Source organism: Lacerta agilis, chromosome 11 (assembly GCF_009819535.1).
Source record: "Lacerta agilis isolate rLacAgi1 chromosome 11, rLacAgi1.pri, whole genome shotgun sequence".
NCBI classification, from domain to species: domain Eukaryota; kingdom Metazoa; phylum Chordata; class Lepidosauria; order Squamata; family Lacertidae; genus Lacerta; species Lacerta agilis.
The window spans coordinates 35,606,092-35,625,890 of NC_046322.1; the positions used below are offsets into that span (position 1 = coordinate 35,606,092).

Below are 19,799 nucleotides of genomic sequence, written 5' to 3' on the forward strand. Positions count from 1 at the left end.
TAGTACTAAATAAACATTCTGAAAAAGCAACAGCTTGGATGGGTTTTTAGGGCTAACAGGCTATTTCCCCTATTCATCACTGAATATAGTTCATAGTTTTTCACATTTGCAATCATATGTAGCAAGAGCAAGAGAGAGGCACTACATACATATCTCTTTAGTATTTCTTCCTGTTCCTTTAGGTCCTCCAGGGCATTGATTGGGAGGTCAGCGATGCTGACTGCAGCTGAGGCAGTCAAGGTGACCAGCAATACCAGAAAGCCTTCCCCTTCCTCCAGAGGCAACTCCAGCTTATGAGTTTGCTCTTTGCTCAGGGTCGACAGGTCAACCTGGCACCTAGAAACAAATGTTTTGATTAGCATGTGGCTGCCTTCGCAAGAGCAGTGTGGAATGACACGCACCCAGCTATGCAAAACACAAACAAAGGCAGCCATTCTGGGGTTTAGAAGGCAGTATTTCAAGACCCTGTTCTTTTGCTGTTCAGCTCATTCCGTAATAAGAAAGACGATACAACTTCTTATTCTTTATATATAAATACACTACATTATAAAACTGCTTCTGAAGCGAAACATGCTTAAAAGGCACAATGCTAGAACTGAAATGATGCACCTTTCTTATCCAAATAACAGAATAATTGAATTGGAGGGATCCTAAGGGTCATCTAGTCCAACTCCACCCCCCACCCCGCAAAGCAAGAATATGCAGCTGGCCTGTACAGGGATCAAATCTGCAACCTTGGTATTATGAGCCTCACACTCTAACCAACTCAGCTAATGTCTTAAATTATTTAGGGATGTCATCGAAATCGATAAAAATACATGTCTAAGTTGTAATGCTCTACTGTATTCTGAACCAAGTACCATTTCTATCTTGGGTCATATTCCAATGTTGTGCACCTCTATCTATCATTGTGTTGCAGCATTACTGGCGCTAGGGCAGGGAGAAAGAAAGCTAAGAAGATGGAAGGGGAAAAGGACAGACAGCTCTTTGTGCTCTGGATGTCAGCACCGGAAGCACAAAAAGCCTCTGAATTTGGAAATCTGAGCAATTTCCTGATAGTTTTATTTTGCCGAGGGTAGCTTGGTTTCCCAAGCCTAGTTCCAAATCAAACCAAGAGAAACTCTCCCATCAGCATTCCCAAAGAAAGTTAAACCATTTGAATGGCTTGCGGATACGAATGGTGGAGAAAGTTTATTCAGTTTGCATTTCAGGTGAACCTATTAACCCACACTTTCTGAAACAATATGAAATTCCCACTTCAGCAAAGTAACATGTACAAAAATGCATATTGGAGTAGACTGACCATAAAAAATGCATCTATTGGTGACATAACATACAAAACTCTTTTATATATGGGAAAATTCATTTGCAAAAATGTGTACATTAGACAAAACTGTATGTATGTATATACTATGAGAAAATTGCACTAAAAGGCTACTGAATGTTCATAATAATGATATAAAAAAAACAACTGATTCGGAACTGAACTTAAGCGTTGGGGGGGGGGAGAGAAACCAAAATGAACAGATTTTCCCATCTCTAAACCTCCCTCTGAAAGGCAAGTTGTTGTTTTCAGCTGCAAGAATGAAAACAAGGTAGGCTCTACTTGTTAATCAGAAAAGATGTCCGGACACCAGCAATGGAGTAATCACTCTGTTAGTTATTTTACAGAATAGGGTCAAGGGCAAGTTGGGACACCTACTTGTAATATATTTAACTGGGAGTGCCTTAGTACAGCTGCAGAGGAGGCGGCGAATAGAAAACATGCCAGACAAATCAGCACAGGACCATCCTATCCTTAAACAAAGCAGACATAATAGAAACCCTGAATATTAAAAACTAACATAAAAGCCTGGAAGAACAATGAACTTCCATTAACATGAAGCATAGCATAAATGTATAATATAAACACAGGGCAGCATAGCCTCCACAACTCAGAATCATAGCCAAGTGCTTATATGCACTGATCCACCTGAATAGCACATCAAATACAGTTCAACAGGAAAAAACCAAATCTATTAAATTAAGGGATCGATGACATTGCCATGTGTCTTTTTATAGCATATGTGGTGAAACTCTGCACCTTTTCTCTACCGGGCTGAAGTCAAACATTATTTTTCAAGAGAGATTAACTGGTAAGTGTTAATGTGCAGCATATCATTGAATTAATTTTTTTTAAATTTATTAAATATTCTGAAATTGATGACACTTTGATTTGCTGCCCAGCCCTGCATAAAGAACATTTATATGCAGTGAAGCCTGTATATGGACCACTCAGTGTGTTTATTCATTTGTACTTGCACAGATACACACAAGATTCTTTGCACACTAAAATTTCTATAGGAAAGGGATTGTGAATAAATATCAAGGATCAGTCTTTCACCCATTGCCGAACATAGGTAGGACACACCTGGGCAAAGTGAGGACAGGTTCACAGAAGTTCCCAACAGCCATATTTAATTTCTTGCATAGAGTCAAAGGCACATTTCAAAACAGCAGAGCACTAAGAACAAGTGGATTTTTCTCTTTAGCATGCATTCCTAGCAACAAATTTCTGCTTGTTTAATTATCCAGAAAAACTAAAAGAATACTTGCATATATTCAGAACCTAGAACAGGTCTGTCACCTGCCTTCTATAAATGGTTGCCCCGCTCAGCTGGAGTAAATCACTGATCCTAAGTGGAAAACACTTGTAACATCAAACAAATGGTGGGGGGGGGAAGAGCCCTGGTGCAGCAATGCTCAAGGCTCATTTTAAGGTATTGAACAACAATTATTGTGAGATAATTCATATGAAACAGTCACATTTCTTACTCCATTCATGTATGTGCCAAAAGCCTCTGCTCTGAAAATGGTACTGTAGCAAAACCGTTACAACAGAGTATGTACAGTGCAGGGGGAAATGGGGTGATTAATCATATTTTAGCATAGGTTCCCACAACCTTTATGGTAGGTTAAGTCAGAAAAAAATGATGCAAGACCTTGTTCATATAGAAATACACTTCTAAACCAGTTAAATTAAATGGTGGCCTGTGATTATTTCACCTCACCCCTCACCACACACAAAACAAATGTGTCACACGTTTTGCCAAAATGCAGAGAGAGCTGCCAGCTATTGAGAACAGACAGTGATGACTCACAGAAGATGAAAATGAATCAGTCACCGGTAATCCCTCGACATAAAAATATGAGCAAAAATCAATGTCATTTTGAAGATAAACATGCATGGTTTCCTACTAATAAACAACACTATAAATCCTGCAGTATGGGACTGTAAATAACTCCAAGAGAATAAAATTACACAACATGGGATTTCACTTATCCTGTATGCTCACTGAAACAACTTGTTCACGGACAGCACTCATTCCCGGAAATATATTGCAGCTGTCAGCAGCCAATTTGGCCAGATTACTCTTACGTGTTAAATTTGTAACAATCACAAGGATTTATTAGCTTATCATTGTATAGGTGGCAGAGTCACGATTGTTCAAAAGCACAGGTGACAGAAAGTTAAATAATTACATGGAGATTAAGACAGTCTCCTTCATTTGAAAATTTTACTTCAATATTAGCAGATGAAAATTAGCTGCCTAAAAGACAATGCAAGTGGAGATGTATGATGTTTCACATGTGCCATAATATAGCCACACTTTGTGGCTATATTCTTTGGGCTGCATAGCTATCCCATTACATGTATTATGTTTTTGTGGACACAGTAATTTATGCTGACACTGACTGTACAAAAGGTGAGGGCTTTTCTTCAGGGCAGGAGACATCCCCAATACTTAAAAATAAAATAAAAAATAACAAGGGTTTGGAATGAGGCTGCATTTGAACTATTTACCTGGCAAAAAAAGTCTGTTTTTCTCACAACAAGGTGCCATAGGACTACAGTGGAAACAATGCTGGTACTTGACATAAAAGAGAAAAGGAAATGACAGGAGAAGGCGGCCAAGAGACTGGAAAGCAAAAGGTTTAGGATGACCCATCTTTTACCGATGATAGAATAAATGCTTGAGATACACAAAAGGATGAGGGTAGAAACAAAACTGGAAAATAACTGGTGTAACTCTACTTCAGCACCATCTATTCCCTAGTGCTAGAGCCAGGAACTAGCAATTGCCACATATCAGCATTTGTGCAACACAAGCAAAGTCTCTCTAGCCCCACTGGGTCCATTATAACAATGGAGCCAAAAAAAAAATGGGTAAGCAGTGGAGAACTGCTAGGATTAGGGAGGCGCCTCTCACACTGTTATGGTTGCATGGGAATGGAGATTCTCTCTGAAGCTCTTAAGCAACTACAGGAATACTAATAATAAAATTGCATGAGGTAGTGGATAGGAAAGCAGTCTGGTAAAACACCTGAGAATTCAACATGCCCGGGAAGAAACACTGTTCGAGTAACAGGAAAAAGCTGTTCTCCAAAGCATAATGAGCAGTCAAGACTGGCCTTATGTACTGCATGAAAATTAAGTTCATGGCAAACAGGCAGGATGTTGCAGACCTTTAACCGTATGTATAAATTATAGAAAATTCATTCTGAAAGATGAAATTCCAGCTCATAGCTTTTAAAATAGAGCTTCAACCATTAAAGCCTATTAACAACACAAGGGTGGATAACAATATTAAGAGGCTGTGCTCAGGCTGTTACTTCAAAATGGTAAAAATCTGAAATGGGGGGGGGGGAGAACAGTCGTGATCTTTACATTATTCATAGTGTGTTTAATTCCCAGATTCAACACACAGACACGCAGATGCATGCACACACTGATAGAACAGGTCAATAGGGAGTAGCAGGAAACAAGGGATAACTAGTTAACAGTCCTCATGTATAAAATACCTTTCAACCATACTTAGTTTTTGGACTAACATCCATGTGCTATTCACAACAAACTTTCAATAGTCCATTCCCATGCCCAATGGCTGCATTTGGACACAATGTAAAACCATTGCTTGTTTAGCTTAGCTATGGTTTGTTTGCTCAAACCTATGACTTGTTTGCAGCTAACAGATCACATAATCTGTAACAATGTTTTAACGTTGGCCTGTGAACCATGTTTCGTCATTGAACACTTACTGTTCACAACCCTAACCCTGCAGGAAGCCATCTAATTAGACTTTAATTTGATTCTGACCTGTTTTGGGGAAGTAATTTAATTATTGTTAGATTTTATACCAATGTTGTATATTTGATGTTAGCCGCCCTGAGCCCAACTTCGGCCGGGGAGGGCGGGATATAAAGAAAAGTTTATTTATTATTTATATTTATTTAAATGGACGAGCTATCCTTGCTTAATCCTAGTGTTTCATCGCTCCATCCAGCTATCCATCTGGCTGTAGGCATACAAGGAAAGAACAGAAAGAAAGCTATGCTCACTGGCTACTTTGCAGACCCTCCTTCCCCCCTCTGCTTAGCCTTGCCTACCTTCTTACTAATAAGCTCTCCCTCTCCAGGCTGCCTACCTAGCTCCACAGCAGGTGTGGTGGGAGTAAACAACAACAACAACAAACCAGTAAGTATGGGCAATTTTACTAACAACTATCCAGCAATAGTTGTCAATAGTAAAGCATTGCTTCTAGTAACCTCTATCAATTGTTAAACTGATGGAACTTCACAAAAACCCTACACAGAGGAAGTACAATGGCGACTTCTACCACACATGTTGTTGTTGTTGTTGTTGTTGCTGCTGCTGCTGTTTTGTAAGTTTGCTTCTGTGAGAGACATTTGTGACTCCTCACTACCTATCACTTCACTGACCATAGTGACCTAGGAAAGCCTAGCCTTCAAGGTAATCATGCTGAACTCAGGTGTGGAAACCATAAGCAGCACAACAAGAATGGTTTGGGAAAGTGCAAAAAACCACACACAGATTCTGTGATTCTTGTGTGTTCCCTTGGAAGAGAGATAAACACTCATTCAAACAAACCTCATTGTCAAAAATACTGGCCAGACTGCTTTGAACAATTTCACTCAAGTATATTAATGGCCGTCATGACAAAATAGCCAATCATCTTTCCCTCTTCAAATGTCATCAGTGGAACTTCCTGCATCTTGATTCTTTTGCAACTCAGTTTTGAAAAAATGACATCTTTCAGTTGGTGTGATCTGCCACCTACTGGTCAAGGAAATTTCTTCCCATATAAAATGGAAAAAGTCAACAACAGATAATTTCTAGGGTGCCCCCCATAAAAAGTAGCACAAATGTATATGAAATCATTGCCATTATAATAATAATTCATAGCTATTATTATTAGTTATTAAATTTCTATACCACCTTTCATCCAAGGATCACAGGGCAGTTTGCAGTATCAATTCAAAACTTCATCCTCTCTAATTAAACAATCTTTGGCCTTTTACATTACATACATAATTTTATTTGTATGCTGCATGTTAAGAGCTCAAGGCAGCCTACAACATGGAAAAAATAATTACAAACATAATGAAATGAGTCATACTGCTGCTGCCTCCTGCATTGTTTGTGCTGTGTTTTCAGCACCAAAGTGGCCTTTGTGAGAAAGACTTCAAGAGCAAACCCTGAGGAGCAAGCCTTACCAGCTGCCTTGTGAGAAATCTATAGGAGGAGAAAAGTAGTCATAAGCAATAAATAAAACATCAAAAGGTAAACAAACAAATTAAAACAAATTCTACATAAATCATAATAATATCTAATAAGATACTATTACACACACACACACACCAATAAAAGCAGCAAAAAACAGACACTCAACAAAAACCCCTAAACAACACCCCAGCCCAAGAATCTGTTCTGCAGCCTCAACTTTTGTAGTTGGAGTCAGTCTAGTTAAACTGTGTATGAGGAGCTTTTTTGGTTTTTGTTTGTTACTGTGTTATGCATTTTTGTGTTTTTATATTGTAAATTGCCCTGTGAAGCCCAGATGAAGGGCAGTATAGAAATTTAACAAACAAACAAATAAAATAATCATTTCCCATTCTCGGAATACAAGTTGTTTGTAATTAGACAAACCTGCCAATAAAATCATCCTTTTTTCCAGCATCTTTGTCCCACACTGTAATATCAATAATTCCACCTCGTTCCTCATAAAGATGCAAGTCAAATTGTTCTCTCCACTGAGGATTCAAAGTTTTTGGCATAATCTGGAAAAAAAGTAAAGGGAGTTATGAAAGTTTCTGGAACAACAGAATATTCTTTTGGTATAGTTAAGAAATAGTTCAGCAAACCAACAGCTTAATCAGTCATTTTCAAATATTTATGTAGGAAATAAGGTACACTAAAGATTAAATATAGTATGCTTTTCTGCAAAGTATGAATTATTTTAGAATTTTTTCAGGTTCCCTAAAAAGTTCCCTTAGAAGTAAGCTAATAAAGTCAGTTCCCTACTGATAAAAATTCAGCAAAGCTTCCTTTTAAAAAGTAACAGGATAAAATGATTAGCTACAGCATATACCAGTTCTTTTTACCATTTGCATAGGAAAAGAAGTTGGTTTGCTGAGTTTCTATATTGATTTTCTCCCGGTCTTTTAAAAGGCATAGACCCAAGCATGACTTCCCCCACCATACCTTACCTGAAGAATACAGGTAAAATGTAACAAATGCTATGCCTTCCTTCATAGAATTCCTTTTCTCAACATAGGATTTTTTTGTTTGTAGTATTCATAAATAGGTTTTCAACAAGAGTGCTTATCCATAAAAATTAAATCTTAAAAAAAAACTAGCTTCATATAAACAATAATCAGAAGACCACCTATCCCCAGTCTAGCTCCCCAAAGCTTCTTGGGCATAACTAAAGTAATACACAGTCAAACTTCAGCTACCGAATGCCTTCATTTTGGAACGTTTCACCTCCCAAATGCCGAAAACCCAGAAGTAAATTCTCCAGTTGTCAAACGTTTTTCAGTAGCTGAATGTCCGATGCGGCTTCCACTTGAGTGCAGGAAGCTCTTGCAGCCAATTGACCTTGGTTGTCTAACATTTCAGAAGCTGAACGGGCTTCCGGAATGGATTACATTCGACAACCAAGGTTTGACTGTACTAGATCCTGTCCAAAGGTCCTTTTAGTACTAGCGTCACTGTTCAAGAACCATAAAGCTAGGTGCATACATCCGGTGTAGCTCAGGGATATGGTTCTTGATCTGCAGAATCCTATCCATGGCAAACCAGTTTGAAGCTCAAGAGAGTTTCAACGTAAGTACATAGAGGCCCGAGTGTCTGCGGTTTAAAAAGAAAAACTTGAAATCCCCATTAGACATATAAAACATGCAGTTCTTTTGTACTACGGTTCCCATCAGCCTGAACTAACATGGTCAATGGTTGCAGGTGATGACAATTGTATTTGGAGAGCTTCATGTTGGCTAGGCCTGCCTAAGGTATATGTAGTAACTAGATTTATGTCTACTACAGCTACAACATTGTTGATTGAACAAGAATCCTTGGACTTCAGTTTGGCAGTCTGATGAATTATTCAGTGACTCTATTTAACACTCAAAATGCTGCAAATACATTTAAAACCACCACCATTTGGAATAACAGTTCAACAAAGTTACCTTACTCTTGTACTTCTGGTGTCCCAGTCGGAATTTCACATAGGGATCACTGAGCCCGTTTGGATCCATGGCTTTGAGTTCACGACCTTCAATCAAAGTGACACTGACTATCCCTCTCCACAGCTGAGCTTTTCTGTGCAGGTCTGACAGACGTATACTTTGGGTCTGAAACTTTAGGTATAGAGAGAACTCTGATTTAGCTAGAGCACAAGGAAAACCATAACCCCGTGATTTGTTTCCCACCTGAATGGCTATTTAAATAAAGTGCATAAGTGAATACCCAAAAACTTACAAAGAACAAATTAAAAAATATATATTCAACCTGGATTTCCCTGTCAAATTGGCACAGTGTAATCACCATTTTTATAGTGATAGGGCATAACTAATCAGTACATTGTCTGCTTATGTAGCCATATCATAGGTCAGAGGAAACCCAACATGGTGCTCTCTAGATGATGCTGGCTGGACTACAACTTCCATAATTCATGACCGTTGGCCATGCTGGCTGGGGGTAATAGGGTCCAGTAGCATCTGAAGGGCAACATGATGGCTATACCTATCATAGGTACGGTAATCTATACCCGGATGCCTTTTCAAAATTAGATCCCATGCACTTTGTGCTTTCAGACCACCAGCACGCTTGCCAATTCAAAATTATTCACATTCTGCTTGGCATTATAAACTTATATGTATATACACACCTATACAGATTATGGATTCATTACATAACATTGTTTTCTTTTCCCTTTTGGCTACCACATCACTGTACACAGTACAGTCCCTTAAGAGGCAGAGCTGATTGCCACTAATTTCCATTTTCCTGAGCGTAGGGGGGGGGGAGATATGAAATGGCTACCACCAGCTATGATCCAGAAAGAAACCTCCAAATCATACAGGCTTGGTTGTCCATTAAGAGTTTCCCATGTTCTCTCCAGAGTCTAGCTTCCCCAGTCTCGTTAGCGATGTAGCATGCAGGAAGGCAACTAGATGGCAATCCTTTCAACAAGCTTGCCATTCTCCCATCATATCTACCTAACAGCCCTCTTCCTGACCTAAGGAAACTAATCTAAACCAAGGCTACCCACACTGCTTCCAGACAATCCCTGGTAATCATTTATCTAATCATTCACTGATGTGGACTGGCTAGTAGCACTGGGCTTGTGGAGATCTGGTGCTGGCTTCTAGGTCCCTGAAACCAAATGCAGGGTAGGTTAAGAATATTCCATAGGATGGTATGTTATCACCTGGTTCTGTGGCACTATTTCTAAAGGTTAGACACTATTTGGATCTTTATATTTCAGTTGTTTCTTTTCATGTCAAAATGTCACAAGTGAAACTCCTATTAGAAACTATGAGTACAGCTTGGGTGGCCACATGATGATGCAGAAAGAGATAACCTAACAGTAGACGTGGAGGGTTTTTTTTTTGTTTTTTTGTTTTTTTTTTTTGCAAAATGAAAACCAAAACCCTTCTACTGGCATTTCAACCTGTCAATTCACATCTGCTAACCCAAAAGTTGATTACACACAAAACGAACAAAATATACCAGATATACTAATTTCACTCCGCAAACATCCTCAAATATATATGACATCCTCATGATATGATATATTGGAGGATATATGACATCCTCAAATATATAAAAGGATGTCATATAGAGAAGGGTGAAAAGGTTGTTTTCTGCTGCTCCAGAGAAGCGGACACGGGGCAATGGATTCAAACTACAGTGGTACCTCGCAAGACGAAATTAATTCGTTCCGCGAGTCGCTTCGTATTGCGAAAAATTTGTCTTGTGAAGCACGACCATAGGAATGCATAGGAATGCATAGGAATTTAATTCCCATAGGAATGCATTGAAATTTTCGTCTTGCGAAGCATGACCATAGAAAAATTCGTCTTGCGAGTCACCCTTTCGTTAGTGAATGCCTTTCGTCTAGCGAGTTTTTCGTTGTGCGAGGCATTCGTCTTGCGGGGTACCACTGTACAAGAAAGAAGATTCCACCTAAACATTAGGAAGAGCTTCCTGACAGTGAGAGCTGTTCGGCAGTGGAATTTGCTACCAAGGAGTGTGGTGGAGTCTCCTTCTTTGGAGGTCTTTAAGCAGAGGCTTGACAGCCATCTGTCAGGAATGCTTTGATGGTGTTTCCTGCTTGGCAGGGGGTTGGACTGGATGGCCCTTGTGGTCTCTTCCAACTCTATGATTCTATGAAACTACCTTAGCAATCAACTAAATGTACTCTTCCACCTGCACAATAGGGTTTCCTCCTGCCTGCACCTCCCTCCCTCTCCCCACAGTCTCCAATCCAGAGTGAATAGACAAATGTAGAGTAATTTTTTTTAGTTGAGGAGTAAGCTGCAGCATGAGAGACTGCTCAGGCTACAAACCATGGAGGCACTACACAAGAGTGGCTGACCTCCGGTCCTCCAGATGTTAGTTATGGACTCTGACTCCCATAAGGCCCACCCAACATGGCCAATTTTCAGGAATGATGGGAGTTGTAGTCTAGCAGTATTTGGAGGGCCACCCTGCTCTAAACACTGACAATGTGTTTTGAGCACTGCCAGCTATCGCACCTGCTTCATCAGATGCTTCACTTTCACAGCTACAATGCAATGTAGATTAATAGATCCACAAACCACAATCTACGCCACTTTAAGTATGCAGAATGCAATGCTTATCATGTAAACATTGATATCTTTATTGCATGTTTGTATTTTGAGGTCTGTATCTAAACAAAAGCAGTTAATACTGTCAATTCTTTTACCAGCCTGCAGGTCTTATAAGGCCCACTAAGCCTTTGAATTTGGCCATGTGGCAAACTCCACTCATCTAACATCATATGATGTCAGGCGCTGAGATGTATTATCTCCAATGTAGTGCTAACATAGTGCTAAGATCAGAGGTAAGTTCTTTGACAGTAGAAGCCAGCAAGCAGAGACTTCTCTGAGCATAGTGCTGAGGACCACAGCACTAAGGTAGACAACATTCCTCATTTTCTATGAGCCAAAAGAGGTTCCCTGCCCTGATATATGAGATACATATTAAAAGAAGGCACTTATTTAAGGGAAGAGATAATTTTTTTAAATTGTCTGTGGTATGCCAGTTGCTGAATGCCAGTTGCTGAAAACTACAGCACAGTTTTGGGTGGGAATGGGGTAAACTTGAGACTTGAAAAGAGATGTGGGGGTGGGATGGTGAGGACTAGCTAGGACAGTGGAGGGTTTGGGGGCCAGACTGAGACTGGTCTTCAGAGTAGGGGAACAAAGCAGCAAATACACAGGGTTTTCTGTTGTTGTTTTTAAAAAAACCTTAAAAGGGGGGGGGGGAGAACAGGAGCCAGCAGGAAGGAGACAGAGGGAACTGGGTGGGGTGGAAGGGTTAACACACATACAATTAATAAAGAACAGAGCCACAAAGCTGCAAAAAAGTGCATGACAACCACGGGGTGAAGTCAGAATTGAACTATTTTCTTGGCAGAATGGAAGTCCAGGAGCTTATTTGAATTTTGAACAGTGATTTTGCATTCAACCACCAGGGGGAGCTCAACTCCCACCTTATGTCATCTCACCTGCACAAGAGAACAGTGATTGAAAGGGCAGAGAGAAGAAGAATTAAAATTTATATATCATAATTAAAGGCCCGATAAAACAAAACTAGTCTTAATGTTTCAGGAGGGAATGCCATAGAAGATGCCCCATTTCATGTTCTCACCAGGAAACCGCTTTAAATAGGATAAAAAGCAGGGTGTCCTATAACCAACAGACAGATTCATACAGGAAGAGGCAGACTTTCAGATACTTCAGTCCCAAACAATTTTAAGCCAGCTCATGTGCATTTTGCACATTCTGCGCATTTTGTGTACATTTTTGTGTATTGAAGAATGTATGTCCCTTTGCAAAAGGTAATATAGGAAGCAACTCTAAGGCTTGGCTCACAAATGCGACTCAGTTCCATAATCCCTCCTGATGGTTGCTAGGTACATAAGAGAGTCTCTGAAGAAGAGGCTGTACATGGATAAACCCAAAGCTGACCACTACTGCCACCAATGGTTATTGCAACAGGTGCTGCTATAATTGTGGAATTGCACAAGCCCAGTTAATACTGCCATTTCTCCAAAGAATTCTATAAACAGTGGTAGTGAGAAGGGATCAAGTTATGAAAATAAAAGCAGCAGGCCTGCAAGTGTGTACCAGCAATTGCAAGAAAATGTTTCTAAAAGCCAAAAATGAATAAAAACCCGAGGTTCATTATTTATGGTTTAAGTAAGCAAGTCTATTATTTAATCTGGGGAAGCCAATGTGGTCCCTCCCGTCAGATGTTGCAAGACTACAATAACATCTGGAGCTGGCTTTGCTGGCTGAGGCTGATAGGAGCTGCAGTCCAACAACATCTGGAAGGCACCAGTTGGCTATCCCTGGTTTAACCTCTTGCAAACTCTTAAATGCAAGTGTTCGTACAACTTCAGAGTAAAGTAGATTGAATAATATTCTCTATATATATCGACACAACAAAAATGCAACGTTTTGGAGCTGACAACAAATATGAAGCTGCAGCTATAATGCACTTTGCGAATCCTTGCCTAGTTGTGCAAAATATCTAATATGTGCAACAGAGGTTGCAGACATAGGACCCATTTCATCTTAACCTCATATTCTTCACCACGAAGGGATGAAGACTCATGCCTACCACCATTTTTATTCCTAAATCAGGTCTGTGGAATGGTAACAATTCTTAGCCTTTATTTTATGCATCTGGATGGCATGAGATTATTTATGTCAAGAGTGAATTTTTAAAAATCAAGTTGAGTAGCATGAGAAAAGTTTGATGCAGGGGTGAATGAACGTGTATGCAGGTGGGAACACTACTTAATAGTTTATAATCCACTGATCGTATACATCTCACAGCACAATGTTAGAACTAAATAAAACCATGTGTGTTTTGTATCATTTGCAAGAAGTGGCAGGAATGCCAAACCACTGACCTATTCAGGTGAATATATTCAGTTGCCTGTTCAAAGCTTGTTCATCCTATAAACCACATTATAGAAAAAGGTAACCTGAATTCTGGAAGTGATGTGTTGGACAAACAACATTCCCCTTCCTCTTTCCCTACCGCCAAACCTTTCAGTTTTCCAAATATGCTTTGGGGGTCACCAAACTCTCCAGAGAAGATTTGGGGTCCATACAGGGGCTGCATTATGCAACTGGGAATTAATTCTGCTTGCAGAATTGGATCTGCATTTGATCTCACCCTACATTTCTACTGCACTTTTTTGGAATTCCTTACCACCTGATGAAAAATGCATTCACTTGTTTAGGTTGTGTTGACTAAGAAAAATGAGCACAAAATATGAAACAGATCTTAATATAAACGGATCTCCCCAACTATGCCTAGTTAGATGTACTTCAATGTTCTACAATGATTAAGGAATTTCAATAGTGCTGCATTATATAACAAATCCTTATCACTTAAAGAGGCCTCTGGCATTATCGAAATTATAAACTGAGTTTTACAGACCTAGTCTATGTGTCACAACTTTCCATTCAAGTGACACAATATAGAGCACCACAGTTCTTCTCAAGACCACATACTAAGAATTACCTTACTTGATCTTTTCCAACTCTTCCTCATTAACATTGTCTGCAAATGAAATAGAGCATTTTAATAACTTTTTACTTATTCACACTGGAGGCCAGTTGTCTTCCAAAGGAGCAATTCACATACAGAAATGCCAAACACATTCCAAACAACTACATAAGACTGAAATCAAACTACAAGCATCATTCACACTATAGCACATTTCAGAGATGCCAACCTCCTATTATTTCATTATGAAAAAGAAAAACAGGATAAAGCAATAGGAAGATGTTTGGGATCAATAAAAAAGAGGTTCAAATGTCAATGAACTCAACTAATTATCCCAATTTTTAGATTTTATTAAAATCAGTGATTTTAGACTTAAGGCCATTTATTCCAATTACTGTACAATAATGTAGTTTAATTGTTATGCATCAGCAAGGAAGAAGAGTGGATTTGATTAAAAAGATGTTCACAGAATAGGCCCTTCCAGTCACAGAATGTGTCATTTTGAGCCATTCTAATATCTCTCCACCTCTACAGTAGAGATCATGCTGTTATTTTGTTCTTGCTGGATTTTTTTGATCTCAAACAAGGCTGAAGAACCCCACAGAAAACGCAGGAGAACAAAAATTTGATAACCTTGCTTAGATATCCTGCAAAGAGTGCAGAAAAGCATGATTCCACCCCCCCACCCCCCGAATTAACACCTAAGCTTAGAACATAAGGTTTTGTGAATGAAAAGCAACTCCACAAAATTTGAGTAGAACCTCTCCTCCTAATTTGTGGCACGAATACTTTAGAATCCGAGCCCTGCTATGCAAGCTCTCCTGAATTATGTACTCTGACGGGTGAAGATCTGAAACAGAGGCCTTTCCCCATTCTACTATCTAAAAACCTTTTAAATGGAGATGCCAGGATTGAACCTGGAATTTACATGTGCAAAATACTCCTGAGCTGTGGCTCCTCATTGGAGATAAGGCTGTGTTACCAGCTTTTTTTGTGGGGGTTGACTGTGAAGCAGGTTTTGGATTTTGTGGCAGCTGGAGTGGGAATTAATCAATTTCCAACATGGGGAACTTAGAACAGACTGAGACTGAATAAAAAGCAGCCTCATTTTGTTCATAGGAAAACTGGCAAAATGTGCCTCCTTCTGGATACTAGGTAACTGTAGCACCCCCCCCCCCAAAAAAAAACCCACCCCACAAACACACACACACACACACACACCTGGAGTTAAGGGTAAGACCTTCCGTGTAAACAGGGGGCAAAATGTTAGTACATTCAAAATTCTACCGCTTCTGTAAATGTGGACACATTTAAAAAGTTTGTTAGGAAGCAAAAATGCTGGAGGAAACAAAAATTGTTTTCAGATTCTTAACAGTTTCATCTGAATTGCTTTATTCTCTTTTTATACTTCGAGATATTATTTGCCTTTTTTTTTACAGAAAAGTAAATTAGTTAAAGCACTGAATTTGAACAATCACTGTAGACAATTAGGGTTAGTACGCATTACAGAGAATGTCTTTAGTTAAATCAATGGAAGTACATCACATAGGATGACACTTTAGCTGATTAAAGTAATGGTCATTGGCTTGGATAGGTTTGCAAGCCATAATACAGGTGAATAATGAAGCCTGTAGCCTAGCTAGAAATCTAATTCTATTTCAGCCTTGATAATATTAATTTGCATTTGCAATTTGCAACAGAAACATATGGTGATTACTTGAATATAATTAGAGAAACGCTGTAGTAATAGTCAAGGAAACTTCAGAGCCAAAACATTTTGTTTTAAATGGAACATATATGCAGATATTCCGGTCACTTCCTTTTCGTAATACTGTTATGAGTTTCGGGTGTTAAACTGTGTGCCATACCCTTCTAATCCCTGGATTCATTGAGTCTTAGAATTTAATCAAGTCTTCTACTTCTTGGAATAGCCAGGCTAACCTCCTGCCGAGGTGATAGCCGGGGTGATGAGCCATTAAGGAGCTTGGTACGAGATGGCAAATGGGTGGGGCCTCCTCCCTCAACAGACAAAGCCAGAATTTGGAGTACAGTGGTACCTCGGTTTAAGAACAGCCCTGTTTAAAAAACAATTTAGTTTATGAACTCCGCAAAACAGGAAGTAGTGTCCCAGTTTGCAAACTTTACCTTGGCCTAAGAACAGAAACCGAACGGTGGAAGGGCACCAGCAGCGGGAAGCCTCATTAGGGAAAGTGCGCTTCGGTTTAAGAACGGACTTCCGGAATGGATCAAGTTCGTAAACCGAGGTACCACTGTACAGAGTTTTGCAGTGATGTGCCCTAGAAGAAGAGAAGCAGGCAGAAGACAAACACAGCAATATTTTATGTCTGTTGGAGTCCAAGGCTGTGGCCATGGGAGAAACAAGATCCTTTGGGGGCATGAATGCTGTGAATCCCACTATTGTAGGCTCAGGTTGTTTATATGTGTAAACAAACCATATATCCTAAAGATACTACAGTCTCTGCTGTGCCTCATTCTAAAAAGAAACCAAAACTCTGGGTAAGCACCTGGAAAACCTGGAATCTTGGACCAATCACGAGACTGGGGTGGCGTGCAACAGTACATTTCAAGGCACTGGGTTATATCCAGTGCATAAGCAGTAATCACTTTTACGAGTGCAATGCAACTTCTCCTTCCCTCTCTCCCACTCTGCATGCCCCCCCAAATCTGTTATTGGGCTTTCTCCAACCTTCTGGAGCAGATCTGGAGATGGTGCTGGGGGTGGGGGGAGAGGGGCATGAAAAGGAACAAAAGTTCCATTATGTTTGCCTTGGATTCAGCCCTACAACCACTTATTAATGCAATCCCCTTTGGGAGCCTGCACATTGTAAATGGTATAGAAATAAATACATTAAATGTATTTTAGAGGTGTTGAATTTAAGGCTGGCACCTCTCAATAGAGACCACATCACTTCCCCCCCCCCCTTCCAGAATTATGCAACAGCTTTGAATTCCCATTTTCAAGGGGGAAATCCCTTTAAAGTTTGAGAGAGGCAGTGGCACTGAATTAGTTATATCCCAGGATTTAAGGTATCACTCATATGTTTCTGAGGATTTTATATCTTCTAACGCTAATCAAGCAGATTATAGGTCTAGAAGATAAGACAGCAAGCTGCTCAAATGAACTCACTGTTAATCTGCGAGTTCTCCAGTGATGAAATCTTTGCACTGAACTCTGCTAAAGAACCAACACGTGAAACAAAACAAAACAAAAATCCACTCATGCACTCATTTTAGCAAAGTATGCACATAATAGACACAAGTGTGCAAAAGCAAATCAAAAACAATACACAGCTATAAACAGTACATGCAATAGTACAATGCATGCCGTGCATTATTCTTACATATAGAAACATGTTAGTTAACAATAAACAATATACAACATACAGTGAATACTTTTTTTTTGCTTACCAGATTGCAGTACAATCCTATACATACCTACTCAGAAGTAACTCCAGCTAAATTAAGTGGGATTTACTCCCAAGTAAGTGTGCATAGAATAGCAGCCTTAATAGTTTAGATTGTATGTTCATTATTCCCTATTTTACTTCCATTGCTTAATTAGAAACAGTAGTTTATTCCCCCTGGAATTTACCAATTTTTTATGGACAGATTAGTCAATCCGAATAGAAAGGTACCTTTTGGATCTTCTTGGTGTTCATACTACTTAAGCAAAATCAGACATCCAATTGAGAATTATTGAAACTAGTGCTACTGCAACTAAGTTACAATAAACAAAATTAGGAATGAAATTGCACAAATACTAGAATTATAGAGATAACGTATTGACCTCTCAAATGTTAATAGGTTGGCAGAACCTTAAATAAACTGAGCAACATGAGGTTTTTCTTTGCAGACCAGAGTTTACTATGGGTAGGTATTGCCAAAGTATGTACCTTAAACACGAGATTCGAATCTACATTCAGCTCTTCATTGAGGATTTTCTAGTTCTAAAGCAAACACCAAGTTTTACTAAACCAGTTATACACCACAAGAAACTATACTACAAACTTTGCACATCTTTTTCCACATTTGTTCTGCCCTGCATCCAATTAAGTCCTTTAAAAATCATGACAACTCCCTCCCACAGACCAATACAGTACTATAATTCAGTGGTACTTCTACAGAAACAAACAGCCCAACGTGTTTTACTCTAAAATAAGAGGAGTATAGATTGAGCATGACCTCAATCAAAATGGATCTTGAAAATCAGTTATCTCCAAGAGTACCTGTATCTGGGTCCATGGGCAAGGAGGCATTAATCACTTCCCTGGCCCAGCTATTTATTCCCTCCCTACTAGTTTTTATCAGCCAAGAGTGGCAGGGATCCATTGCACAAGCGGTCACCTTGACTGATCCAAGCACTTTGGCCACATCCTTGAGCCTTACTAACTTGAACTCATCCAACACAACAGGACTAGACATTGCTCTGGACAACCCTTAAGATTCATCTGCTGTAATAGCAGAGTCAGGATCACGGTGGAGGCAAGTGGATGCATTGTCTTCAAAATGCTTTGCAAACATGTCACATTGAGCTACTTTCAGTTCTACCACCTCATTTGCACCAAACTGTAAGAGGGCCTGCAGCAACTGGAAAAGTTCTGCTGGATGGTGCACTGAGGATGGAATGGAGGCAGCAAAGTACCGGTATGTGCCTGTCCTCCAATTAAAATATATGGCTTCTAAGCACACATAAAAGTAAAAAAAGATAAAACAAATATGCTCCTTACCTATATGTTGTAATAACTTTTCAAAATAAATACAAGCCATCTTTTTTGTTTACAGATACGTCAGAGACCACCTGAAAGAATCTCACAAACCACAGTTGTCCTACAGTCTTTAAGTGCATTCCTTTGCTACTGATTTCCATCTTTACTAAACCAAGCTTTCCTCTTGAAAATTAGGTGTCTCCTATGTGAAATGCAATGTATGTGGTATTTCAAATAGAGTAACTCAATGGAATATCTGAGCAGCCTGTGAACATGAAGATGTTGCATGGAAGACTGAGACCAGAAATAAAGGGAAACTTCAGTGTATGTAATGGCACTCAGGGCCACCTTTTTGGCTAACTTACCTCAGCCCTAGTCCTATGTAACTTCCTGACATAGACACAGACGACATGCCCTGTTATTGCTCTTTATCTCATCTGTATTACTCAGCATGATTTTACATTTAATGTTCTAACTGTATTCGTAGTATTCTTGTATAATCGTGACAGGTCACTGCCTGGTCTCTCACAATGTGCTATGGCGGTGTGGCTAATGCAATAAATAAATTGATTGATTAACTAAGGTCTACTTTAGAAATACTTTCCCCCAAAAAACGTATTGTTGGTTTTGAGTTTCAATTAACAATATAACATATAAAATGATAATAGTCATCAAAAGGAATACAGAGCTTAGAAAGCTTGCTAAACTGTTCTTATGTAGTACAACATCTATTTTTAATTCATCATTGCTGCATGATAAAATCCTTCTTTCCACACTGACTTACTTACAAAACACTACTTGAACATTTCATCATGCTACACAGCAAACTAACTGCACCAAGATCCCTCCATTTAGCTAGGTCTCATGCATCAATTTCTAGCACCCATCAATTTTGCACCCATCAAATAAATTTTAACTGTAATTTTTGTACTTGAAAATGTTTTAAAGCTGACAAAAGC

The 19,799-nt window shown here is 39.3% G+C and overlaps 1 protein-coding gene across 5 annotated transcripts in view; it reads right to left on the bottom strand.

The window, feature by feature from the left end:
* Positions 1-19,799, bottom strand: part of MCTP1 (multiple C2 and transmembrane domain containing 1) — a 170,493-nt gene that overhangs the window by 88,785 nt on the left and 61,909 nt on the right. For 3 of the 5 annotated variants that reach the window (XM_033163778.1, XM_033163776.1, XM_033163775.1), the window contains exons 6-10: positions 17,262-17,309; positions 14,129-14,167; positions 8,527-8,697; positions 6,989-7,119; positions 150-336 (exon numbers count right to left, since the gene is read on the bottom strand). In XM_033163778.1, coding sequence (XP_033019669.1) covers positions 150-336; positions 6,989-7,119; positions 8,527-8,697; positions 14,129-14,167; positions 17,262-17,309 — 576 coding nt within the window. The remainder of the gene's footprint in view (positions 1-149; positions 337-6,988; positions 7,120-8,526; positions 8,698-14,128; positions 14,168-17,261; positions 17,310-19,799) is intronic. The other 2 variants (XM_033163777.1, XM_033163780.1) reach the window with 2 other exon arrangements.